This window comes from Thunnus maccoyii, chromosome 13, assembly GCF_910596095.1.
Source record: "Thunnus maccoyii chromosome 13, fThuMac1.1, whole genome shotgun sequence".
Lineage (NCBI taxonomy): Eukaryota > Metazoa > Chordata > Actinopteri > Scombriformes > Scombridae > Thunnus > Thunnus maccoyii.
In genome coordinates, this window is record NC_056545.1 from 13,689,858 (window position 1) to 13,703,137 (window position 13,280).

The following is a 13,280-nucleotide window of genomic DNA, read 5'->3' on the forward strand; positions in this document are numbered from 1 at the left end:
TCAGAGGATGAATACCATTGATTTTGGTGATCACCTGACATTTCCTCTATAGCGCCATCATAAGGTTGACATGTGTGGATCAGACTGAAATATGTTGAGAACTATTGGGTGGATTTCCATAAAATTTGCTGCAGGTATTCAAGATCCTTAAAAGATCAGTTCTAATTACTCTGGTGTAGGCCTGCCCCGGACTTTTGATCAAGCACCATCATAAGGTCAAAATTTCAATATGCCCAACCTACTGGCATGACCAAATATCTAAAGCTAATGATGTTCCCATCAACCTCAATTGTACTTTGTGTTTAGTACTACTTAGCAGATGTTAGCATGCTAACAGGCTAAATTAAAATGGTGAACCTGAATGCATGTTTGTCACTCAAAGCACCGTTGTGCCAACATACAGCCTCACAGAGCAGCTAGTGTGGCTGTAGACATTATATTTCTCATTTGGAGGAATCTTTGAAATGAGACAGGCTTAGTTGACCCTTTTTGACCTTTTCAGCCCTGAAAGAGATAGACTTGATGTCCATTCTTTTCTTCTTTTTCCTTGTATCGTTTCTCATATATTTCTTTGTTTTCATTGGATTATTGTCTATTGATTGTTTAGTTTTTCTGTCCATTTTTGTGCTTTTTGTTGTCATTTATTTTTTGTTGTATTTTCCATAATTATGTTAGCTTATATCTTTTTCCTTTTTTGTTATTTGTTTGTTTGTTTTTCTCACTAAATTGAATGGAGGTCCGTTGTAAAAGCCTGTGGCTTCCTTTACTCTCCTGTCACATTTATTTTTATTATCTATAGTTTTTATGCAGTCTTAAGCGTTTGCATAAACGACACCAGAGTGAGACCTCATCTGTTTTTTCTCATCTCTGTTCTTGAGCAGCTCACCGCCCCGAACGGTCAGCTCTTCAATCCGGCCTCTTCATTGGCCGAGAGAGACGTCAATCAGGGGATTATCCGTGTTGGGGTAGGTTGATTACGGTCTGCGGCGCTGAGCTGAGCAGGGCAGGGGAGAAAGCAGTGCATTTAAAACCGCCCAGGGAAGATACCGCATTTACGAGCCTAGTTTTGTTTTTGTTTTTTTTTGCACCACCTTCCTCGCCTCTGTCTGACTCTGTCCGGTCCAGAATGACTTGGTCGAGAGGAATGCAGCACCGGTTCACCTGAGCAAGTGGACACTTTTCTTTAAAACCCCGCCAACACTCCTGCTAGTCTGCTGTGACTTTTTATTTCATTGAATTGGATGCTGCTGCTGCTATTCTGAAAGAAATAGGAACAGTCCTGCTTGTGTCAACTTGAATGTTTACCTAAAAAAAAGAAGGTTATGTAGCTAGGTAGTCCTTTCTGTTGGATACATCTCCGCCGGGTTGTTTATATGTTGTAATTGGATTTTCCATCATTTCCAGCAGCAGCAGCAGCAGCAGCAGTAGTACCTCACGTCAAGGATTTCTCTCCTCCTCCTTCTCCTCTTGCTCCTCCGTCTCCTGCTCGGAGCTTTTTGCCGGGTGGTCCAGGTTGTGTTTAAAAAGAAGAAGAAGAAGAAGAAGATGGGACTTCCTGCCCTAGAGTTCAGTGACTGCTACCTGGACAGCCCGCAGTTTAGGGAGAGACTCAAGTCCCACGAACTGGAGCTGGACAAGACCAATAAGTTCATCAAGGAGCTGATTAAAGACGGCAAGGCGCTGATCCAGGCTTTGAAAAGTAAGTGTGTGTGAGAGAAATGAGTCTGTTTGCACTATTAACTCACTGACATTCATACATACTGCCCATATTATGGACTGGGAATGGGTTACAGAAAAAAGTTGAGATGCCTCCAGGTGTGTGTGTGTGTGTCAAAGAGAAAGGGACATCTCAACTGCTCTGGAGGTCTTATCTCATTTACACTGAAATCATATGAAAACCTGACACTCTTGCTTGACACTCTGTGCGCCACTGATAAGGCACATAACAGAGGTGAAGAGGCAAGTTGGGTGAATTTGAGTGGAGCGGTGCACAGTGTCCTCTGGAGCTGTCAGCACATTTGTTCTCCTCAGCCTACATTAGGAGGCATTTAGATGGCATTCACTCACACCGATGAGTGCTGGTATGTGCACGAGTGCGTCAAAGGCTGCGATGTCGTTTAATGTTGATAAAGGTTTTTGACTACTAAAGTTCATCCTGTAAAATAGTTGTTATAAAACACACGAGGGAGTAGCTTGTTTTTCCCTCCTGACTGTTTATGAGGTGAGTCAGAATGTGGAAAACCAGTTTTTTTTGTTATTTGATAAATACAGTATGAATGAAAAGCTGGGCGGCTGGGTACCAGGGTAATGGGAAGACTTAGTTTAATCATAAACATCAAAATTGAATATAAAAATTGATATATTTAGGTACAATAAGACTTGAGATGGTTTAAGTTAGGTGAGCCTTTGCTGTTGTTAAGGTTCAGGAAGAATCTGACCTCCACCTGAATCCATGAGAGGACTGGATTTATTTCTCTGAAGTTGTATTTCATGTCCGGGTTTGCTGCTTGCGTTACGTTCATTCTTCACTCTTGGAAAATGTGTGTAAAAACAAATCCAATATTCTAATGTGATGTGCAAAATATGGCGATCTTGTCAACTCAGTCTGGGTTGTTCTTGTTATATTACACTATGTGCACCATGACTTAAAAACCATAACACCAGAAGAATAAAGGCTAACTTAAGATAAAATAACTTCAACTCACATCATCCAAGATCATTTTAACTAAACTTAACCACACAAAAACAAACTAAAACATATAACAGTCATGTTATTCTCATATTTATCTGATGAATGTACTCTGAAATCTTTTGTCAGATATTGCTGTGAGAATATTAATGACACTTTCTACAGCGGCCACGCCTCCAAGTATCACAAGTTCTATTGATTAGGGATAGACCCAATGTCCAATCTTATCTATAAGCCTATAAGATATTTCATATCAGCTAGTCAGTATCCTCTCACAAGATGAAAGTGATTCAGTGTGTTTTGCTACATGTTTATTGTCAAGTTGAATATGGATCTATTTTCTTATGTCTTCAACCTGTCAAGCATTACGTCTTTTTTCATTGTTTTGGCTCAAAAATAGACAGAAGAAATTGTGTCACCAGCATTGAAAGCCTATTTACTGCAAGTCTTTTCATTTCCGTAGCTACAGGATCGGCTGCTGTTTCAACTTGTGGGTTAAATTTGTGTTTACTTTGCATGATGCAACATGGTACATGCATGGACACTCCTGATACTGTTGATGCTCTTGTGTTTTGGTAGGTAGTATATTATTATTCACACTGGTCTAGAAACGAAAAGAAGAAAAATCGTGGGAGGTCCAGGACAGACCAGGCTACCAGTTAACCTGAACTTTCCACCCCCGTGTCATCGACTGTACCTTTTTTTTTTTTTTTTTTTAAAAACAAACTAGCTCTGTTCTCTGTCACCACAAAGCTCTGTCAGCTGATGTGTTGCTATAAAGACACATCTGTTTTTGTCCATTGGCGAGATCTAGAAATCAAACAGCATGGTCTGATTCGCTGAGGTTGGGATGAGAGAGAGAGAGAGAGAGTCATTTGCTTGTTCTGTGCTATTGTAACAGGGTGCTGCCTAGAAAGAGCAAGTCAGCACATTTTCCTAGTTAATCTTTTTATACCTGTGCTACACAGTAGTACGGGCTTTTGCTGGTACATGAGACGAGACTCAGTGAGTTGTGACACGTCTTTCCTGTCAGGTCTGTCCTGGGATTTTTTTTTTTTTTTTTTTTAAAGTTGCTAATTGCTGCTGGAGGAGGTTGCCCAAAGTCTCCTGACAGCTTTCACATGTGTTTTTGTTGTAATGACTACATGTATGCTACCACAGAAGGAGAGAGCGAAACATTTACAACCACCATGTGCCATGTTACTCAGATCCTAACAGTGCCACTGTGGATTGAAGCCCGTCATTATGTCTCCGTCCTGTCTGGGTTTATCAGTACAGTTCAGTGTACACGGCCTGTATAGGGTGATATGATGATTTGATTTGATTTCACATATTCTTCTTCTTACAAATAATATCTTATGATGACTTGTTGATGATATAGATATAGCTTTTTCTGTGAGTGTTTTAGGCCATTGCATTGTTTTAATTCAATAAGTTGGACTGCTTTATGGCAACACTGGATTTACAGGATTTTTGCATCAACACGTTGTAGTATGTTGATTTATCAGGTTAATTTCAATTTAAATTTAATTTTCTACCAAAAACAAACATTCCCATATATCCTCATTTTATCTTTAAACACTTGAATCCATTGAATTTCCAGAAATTTCCAGAAAAAAACTCAAGATTTGGTCTGTATGTTATGTTATGGATTCATCTGGGGTGCAGTCAGTGTGAAGCTGTTTGTCGTTGATGTTGGTTCCTTTAAATAATTAATGTTGCCAAGTGCAGAAAGCGCGGAGGTAAAATGCACAGACTGCATCTATTGTGCTGCGTATAATGTTCATCAATCAGATGAAAGTAACAGGAAATATAACAGAAAAAGTAAAGATGACAATTATTTAAATATTATCTGTAAATAAAAATACAAATGAAACAATTTTGCATATCTGAAAACATATTTACTGATACAGTAAATATGTTATAAACCGTTATCAGCCGATGAATGATATGAGGTAATGGATGTTTTTTGCTTCCCCCTCCTTCTCCTCTTATGTGAGTGAATCAGTAGTTTTGACATGTCAAGAGGTACTTTTTCTCATTTGTGTCATTTCATATATTTCACATAGCGAGACTCTAACCACCATCGCCAATTATAGCACCTCTATCCTGTTTGTGGGTGTCAATGGTTTATGCAAACATCTAGACATGCTTGCACACAACCAGACAAATGCGTGTGCACACGCACACAAAAGCCGTTTCGATATAGATTTTAAAAACCACAAAGTCTCCCTTGAATATGCAGTTATGTGACACACACAAACTTTGTACACGCACACATATACACACACACAGACACAAATGTGTGTGAGTCTAAAAGTGTGTTAGCCAGATGTCATTTAAGGGCAGATCTAGTTTGTTATTATGGAGCCAGTAGTAATGTTTGGTTCCCTGCTCCACCTCTAACATGACATGGCTCAGTCAGCCAAAGAAACCTTTATTACTAGCTGAGCATTCACTGCTGCGGTGAGGGAAACAAGTCACCGTGTTTAGACAGTTTATGTGGCACCGACACACAGTGATTGTGTTTTCAGCTGAAAGTGTGAAGAGCGTCTGAGTTACTTTAAGTTCAAGCCACTTCGCTTAGCACATCGTCTATTCACAACGTCTGAGTGCTACTGTAGACCTTTTTATATATACATACTATATATGTATTATATATTAATTATAATATATATAATATTGTGTCATAGCTGCTTTTTGACTCAACTGAATAATGAATTCTGGGTAAAACACAGAATTTTTGTAATTTTTTGACCTTTAGACATGTAAAAGGAAACATTTAAAAACAGTGAATGTTTGGTACAAAACATCTGTTATCAGTGCAGTCCAAAAATACCACTGTCAGCTTAAAAAACTCCCAACAACTCCAGTGGTAGTCTCTCAATCAGTAGATCATTTACGCAGATGATCAATAGCACAGTTCATGATCGCAGTAATAAAACAATCCTACAGTACAACCTGTAACTATACAAATACAACGTGTGGTCCTGTTTTAGAGTCCCATGGCTCAGCTGTCATGGTGAGTTTTTCACAATGAGGTCATCATACTGACAGCGCTGCTTCCTCAACTTAGTAATGTGTCAGTCTGAGAGTCATCTCGCCATAAACACATAGAATAATAATCACATTGTCATGCACAGTTACACACACACACACGCACACACATACAGCCACACACGTGTCACAGTAAAAGCATGACATTATCATTCTGTCATAGCGATCGATCATTTTCCTCAACCATTAAATTGTGTTTTTAGGGCCTTGAAGCATGAAACATGAGAGGAGGCAGCTCAGGGTGCAGCGGAGTCTCCTGTTAGTGTTGGCTCCATGTGCATGTGTAATCTTACGCACGTTTGCGCATATATGCTCTAAATACGGATATAGTACATTCCTTAACAAGTATTTATGAGATGAGACTGAGCGACCTCTGTGTGCGCTGCGTATGTGGCCTACAGTGTGTAATCTGAGAGTGTATGTATCCTAACCTTCAACAAGCTGATGAGATGATGCTACCAGATGTATTAACATATCAGGATGCAGATACAGCGATAAGAAACAGATAAAGACAAAGAAGGAGAAAAGGATGTACATACATATTACATACATGTATTAAATGACTCCTATATATTATTAAGAGCTACAATGATCAGTCGATTACTCTTTTAGTTGATTGACAGCAAGTGTTTTGATAATTGATCACGTAGTTAAAAAGTAAAATATTGTAGAATTAAAGGAATTATTCAAGGGTTTATTTAAGCAGGAAAACTCAAAGTTAACTTATTTAAAATAGTCTTGATTTATAGATAGCTGTTGCCTGAAGAGGAAGTCTGTCTGGTTTAATTTGGACAAAAACGCCCAGACTGAACAGTAAAATTTCAAAGACCATTTTAGCACTCTATATTGGTCATGATGGACAGAGCAGATCGAGCCAATAAAACAATGCCTGTAGACGTTGGCCCATTGGAGAAATAGTTGATACCTAAACTTTTATAAACATAGCTCCAAAACTAAAATTACTCTCTAGGAACCACTTCTGTTTGAAAATAACATAGTAAATCTGAAAAGCTAGTTGTCCCAAAAATAGCTTTAAGTACAGTACATATATCAAAAGCTTGACCCTAAAAGCACACAAATCGTGCGCCGTGTGGCGTGCGGCCTGTGACTGGTTAAAAACAGCCCTCCACCCATTAGCGCCATCTTGATTATGGCCTAGTTTTCAGGCGTTTACTCTGACTTCAAATTGAACCTTTAACTGCCCCTAGCAACCCTTCAAGCAAGCCATTACCCTAACAGAGGGTGTGTGTGTAAGTGTCCCACAGAAAGAGAAGTGGGAATTCCCTGAAACTGACCATGCACTGTTGCAATCCGTGTCTCTCTCTCTCTCTCAATCTTCTTCTCTCTTTACCTTCTGTCTGTTTTGCTGCAGCCACCCACTGTGCTGTTGGTGAAACATACGGAGGGTAATAGCAGTCATTCAGTGGCTCAACTGTCAACTCTGCTGATAGATGAGGGTCTCAGACATACACACACGCACACACAAACACAAATGCACACTGCACCATAACTAATTCTCAATTATAGCTGATGGAGGGAGTGAACCGTCTTTTGAAAGGTCCTGAGCAAAAGAAGAGTATGTGCCAAGGGGCGAAAGAAAGAAAGAGTGTGTAATAGAGAAAGAGTGTGTGGGGGTGTTGCTGTCTTTCACAATAGTGTTAAAAAAACCAACATGGCCTTATTTTTTTTACCCGCCAGTAGAGGAGCTTGGAGTAGAGCAATCTAGGTTGTAGAGAGGATGGAAGTGATGGGGGGGGGAGTGAGGAGGGTGTCACTCTGTCTGAAGGCATTCCCCTGAATTCATCGCATACGAACAAAGAAGAAAAATTGGTGTGTATGTGTGTGTTTTTATGCATAAAGCATATTCTCTATAAGTATGGATATTCTGGATTTGCACAGAGATCATACAACATGTGTGTTTATCATTACAAGTACATTTCTGCTTATGATAAGATGTGTGTGCTCAGTCAAAGTGTGTGTGTGTGTGTGTGTTGCCACTGCAGTACAGCACAGTGGGGGTTGGGGGTCTTCCTCTAGCTGTGACGTAGGATGTAGGAGAAGAAAATTAGGGCACGACTCAGCCCAGCTCTGGTGCTATTGTTGCCTTGCTTTTGTCAGGGTATACTCTCTTTTATACACATGAACATGCAGTCACTGACTTTTAACACCATTCTGGATCAAATTGATGTGTTTGTTTTGGAAAAACCAAAAGTGAAGAATCACTGTCTTGTGTAACTGATCGTTTGTTGCAAACCGCTGGATTTTTGTAATAAGACTGTACAACTTAAACAGTCTGAGAAGCTTTAACACAATTTCAGACCTGCCAACCTCTATGCATTTTAGCAGGTACACATTTTGACATCAAAATACGCTGGTACAATGACCAATCATAGCGCCAGATTCATTGCTACCCTACCTTTACCCAAATATGAAGCATGCGTAATGTCATCGCAAGAGACTGCAAATTGATTATCAATAGCAACACGACATTGATTTTATCCCTCTCGTTCCTCCTCCTCACTCTTGCTGGCTGGTTCCTCAAGTGAATACGGTTCTTTTAAGTCCTTTGGTAAATGGACTGGGAAAGTTGAAATTGTGAAATTAGTTAAGTTAATGCAGATCTGCCAACCATGGGAAAATATTTAATGTTAATAACGTTAGCCTAATGTTACTTAATTTGCAAGTTAGGTGCTTTGTGCAGGCATTTAAGTTGGCAAAGTAACGTTAAGTAATATTGTCCGTGTGTCGCAGATTGTTAAACGTACTAGGTATGTTAAATCATAGTACTGTATTCATAATTATTATTGCAGCCAAACCTATAAATGTAATGAGAGGACCAGATCATGGCAGGATGAAAAAAAGGGAGTGCACGTGCTGCAGAAATAACATCACCTAGAAAGTTACCGGGAGGTGTGTGTGTATGACGTTGTAGGAAAATTTTAAGGAAAGGAAACACCCCTCATTGCACATTAAGTACAATATGTAAGGAGGAACGTGATTACTTCTACTGTTTCAACAGCCAGGTTCATATTCAGCCTGAATTGTTAGTAGGTCATCATACCATCAAGTAATAGACCACCCATAATGAGAACAGTTGTGTTAACCAGCTCTGAAATATTTATTCTATTGTAGCCACAAAATAGTCTGTTTAGGCTGGTTTGGGTTTTACAGCCAGTCATCATCTTTTCCAATTAGCTGAAAATCGTATTTTCAAAAATCTAATTGGCTTAAACTTTGATGATTGTGGAGGTGTAAACAATAGAAACTGTATAATTGCAGCAGTAGTGGTAGGTTAGTATTTAGGCTAAATTAAATTGTTCTCCTTGGTAAGCTGTGTTTAAGCAGGTGAAACAAGCTGTCATTGTTATCAAGAATTTTCATGTCAGTGCATCCCTCACATTTTTGCCTGTTTGATTGCTGCATGTATGCAAATGATGTACTGTTATTCGTATGTTTGCAAATCATGTACAATAATTCATTGTGTGAACAGCAGTGATTTGCATCTGACACATCAAAGTCACTGAAATGGTACTCAAAAAATTCATTCAGTGTTGGCAGGTCTGCAGTTTGATATTTTAAAGATCCCCTGCAGATATGTTTTAAAACATATAAAATACTGATACAATAATCATTTGTGCCTGATATGGTTTTTCCACAAAAAAGTTAAATGATCTAGTTCTTTTCCTTCTTCCTCATTGAAAAAATTCAGAATCTATAAATATGCAAATATTTTTTATTATAAAAGTTTAACTGCCGGACACAAGATGTTTCCTAATTCACTGTAAAGTCCATTCTCAGTGTATGTGAACCATAGATTTCAAGTTTCAACATCACTAAGTTGCATACAGGACCAGGATTGGCTCCAGACTAGTTGTCATGTCACATATCATGCTCATGTGTACACGCCTTAAACTCAGTTTTAAGGTGAGCATAGAGAAACTTTCGACTTTTAGCAGATGAATGTGAAAAGAGCCTTCAAGTGTCCAACTCTTGTCGTCTTTTCGGATGAAAGGGGTACTTTAAGGGCTATCAAATGATTTCTTAGAGCTCAAGGCGAAGGTGAAAATTGCTTCTGTGTCTGACCAAAAGTCCAAAACCCAAATGTACACAATTAATGATGTTAAACACAGAGTAGCAGCAAATTAATCGTTTCAGCACTAATTTATAGATTTTTAGCCATGCTTAGAAGCTTCCAGTGTATTTACAGTGTATCCATCCACGTGGGCAAAGTGGGATTTTCAGTCTGTGGTCAGAAAATGTCAGTAAGTTGTGATTGAGGTCTGTTTTTTCACACATTAGCTTTGATCTTATATATATATATATATATATATATATATGAAAGCTCCTAATGCTTCATCAACAGGTTGCATAAGAATATCTATGCTTGCTAGTATATCTATAATTAATAACCTCATTAAAAATCCATTAGGGTCATAAACCAGGTCATCAAATGTATTAATAATGGACTTGGAAGCAAACAGAGTTGTTGCAGAAATGGCATGTGTATATACTATTATACAGATTAAAAACTTGCAGAGCTCATAACAATCACCACAGCCAGTGTGCCGCTTCATCTCATTAGTTGAATCTTTGATGTGGAGTATTGGCCCTGCACTCCAGCTGGACTGAGGCTGGTAAATATTTTAGCTTGGGGACTTATTTAGTTACACTGCCTGGCAAAGTAATGCAGTGACTCAATCCCTCGATGCACTGTGGTAATACTTACGTGTGTGTGTTGTCTCTCATGACAATACGGGACTTATTTTCCTGATATCCCACCTCTGCTATAGGCCTCATAGACGCATGTGCATACAGATGTGGCAAGATGACATTTTTTATTGTATTGCTGTTGCATTCTTTATAAAATGTTAATGTTCACACATGTGACATCTCGAGAAGAATTATTTGCCTATAAATTACTAAGTTTATATGTCTTCAGGTAGCCTTCAGATAGTTTGAAATGCTTATTAAATACACAGTATGTGTTTGCTAGAGAGAGGAATATATATATTGTCTAAGTAAAAATTATGTTTGGATTTACAGGGTCGAATAGAAAAATGTTCATCTCTCTATATAAAGCAAGGAATCTCTGTCTGTCTATATGTATGTATGTACGTTTGTCCTTCGCATATCTGGAGAACCGTTCGTCTGATCTACTTCATACCCGGCAGGTGGATTGATTAGGAATCAAGGAAGTGCATTCTCTACGTGTGAAGTTGTTTGGATGAGTGGTTCTCGAGAAATATATAAAAATACCTCATAAACAATGTTGATTTGCTTCTTCTTCTGCCCGTAGAGTCAATGAGCGGAAATACGGACAGCGCCACTCTGCCATTGCAACCCACATTGTGGCCGGAGGTGGGATTACATACATACTTGTCTTGAACATACATGTTCAAGACATAGTGCAGCATGATTTGAACGGGCGTTACAGTTCATCCAGTCAACCTCAGCTCAACACAAAATTGTAGTCTCCAGGTATTCTGCGTGTGAGGCGTTTAAGGAGCATCGGTAAATTGTAATGTCTACTGATAGCCTGCATGAGAGACATTTAAGGGACGGGCACAACTCTCTCCAGGTGTTGAGAAATCGGCCTGCTTTGAACTGGCGCGTTTTGAACGGGCACTGCATTTACCAAGAAATGAAGGAGGAACTGAAAAAGGGACTGGTTCGTTTTCTCATGCTATAGTTATAAATACACTCATGCAATAAATACATTGTAGCAACATTTAAGAGCATATGAAACTGTAAAGAAGGAAGTGGGATTCAATCATGAACACCAGTATGTTTAAATCTGAATCAACCATGCTACAGCACAACCACTACCTCTCAAATGCCTATCTGAAACTTATAGCAAGTTAATTGCAGAAGTGGGAGTGGTAGCTATAGTGTATCTATGAAAATATATATATATATATATATGCATATGTACAGATGACTCATGCTGTATTTATGCTTGGCCACATAGTTGCAGTTCCGTTTAAGGAAAACACTGAGGCATTGCTTATGGTTATTGAAATAAAGGATCTCATGTTAATCATAGTTTATACAGAACAGCTTTTACCAACATGCAGACAGTTAGTTCCGCTTTAAGTGGCTCTGTGTTTCTGCCAAAATAAACTGAATACTGAGATCATGTTTGTAATGAAGCAAGCTGCAAGGAGATATCCTAGGTCTTTGTTGCACTGGCTTCAATCAAGTAGTGTTACTCTGCCCAATGTGATGTAATTTTGCGGCATCATTGTCCTAAAATGTCCAGGTGTAGAATCTGAGGCCTTATAGTCATTGCTGTCATTCTTTAAAGAAAAGCCAGGAATGAGTGCCTGGAAAAATTAAATAACACTAAATGCTGAGTTTGTTTCAACATAGTAAATTGTACATATTTATTAAAATGTACTATAACAAGTGATTGTTTGCCTACTCTTATGAATTTAGTTTAAATAAAGAAAAGGAAAAATAACTTCCATGGTTGACTAATTGTGGGAAAATAAAATATGTATCACTTGCAACTTTATCTTGACTACACATTATTCCACATGATTGTGTGTACTTTATGATATGCTGAAGAAATGCCCATCTCAATAAGTGACAGTGATGTGTCCATAAACATAGCTCAGTCCTAACAGGTTACTTTTCCTCAAACAAATGAAGCACGCTGCCTTTAGGGTGAGATAACGTCACTTGCAATCCAATTAGGGCCGGGTATCGGTACTCAATTCCTTTAAGGTATCGACCGAAATAACCCAGTAGGAAGTAGTATTGAAACTCCTCCAGTTAAACGATACCTGCATTTGATCCATTTTGTATCCAGATCTAGAAAAAAATGACTATTTGTAAGGTTTTACTGGCAGCCAATCACCACAAGAATTCTTCGATTTAACGCAACATGTGATTGGCCAACTATTGCAGCAGCTACAACTCATATAGTCTGTGGTGATAATACTTCATTGTACAGTTTTGTACAGTTACTTAATAAATATTTCAATAATTTGAACACTTTCAAAATGTGTTAGTGTAAAAATCATTTGGATGGGGAGGAGCGGTGGCATTTTGTGCAATTGAATGCTTCCATTCACATGATGGGTATCGAATGTAGAAATAAAAAGGTATCAAATGAAGTATTGGTATCAGTATCATTTTAAGGGTGCTGGTATTGGTACTAGTATTGTAATTTTTTAAACGATTCCCAGCCCTAAATCCAATGAAAAACAACTTTATTCAAGAGTGTCCTTGAATGCAGCTTCATCTTCTTCATACTGCTGCGTGGTCTGCCTTAAAGAAAGAAATGTTTCTAACTTGGCAGACTGTGATTGAAGAGTAAATGTGACATTTAAGGGCAAGCACAGTTTTGTTCTCTACACATTAATTTGATCACAGCACTGTACTCTTAAGATCACAAAGCACGGGGATTTGAGCGGGAAGAGAGGAAGGAAGGTGAACTCTGAGGAATGCTCTTTAAGTCTCTGCACGCGGTTACCTGATCGCTGCTGTTCGGTCATAAAAGTGACAGCTGTGCTTTTCAAAGCTGTTTAGA

The 13,280-nt window shown here is 38.6% G+C and overlaps 1 protein-coding gene across 2 annotated transcripts in view; it reads left to right on the plus strand.

Moving 5' to 3' along the window:
- Positions 1 to 13,280, plus strand: part of LOC121909809 (rho GTPase-activating protein 26-like) — a 116,217-nt gene that overhangs the window by 3,087 nt on the left and 99,850 nt on the right. The window contains exons 2-3 of one of the 2 annotated variants that reach the window (XM_042430535.1): positions 882 to 965; positions 1,405 to 1,699. In XM_042430535.1, coding sequence (XP_042286469.1) covers positions 1,546 to 1,699 — 154 coding nt within the window. In that variant the 5' untranslated portion in view covers positions 882 to 965; positions 1,405 to 1,545. The other variant, XM_042430534.1, reaches the window with a different exon arrangement.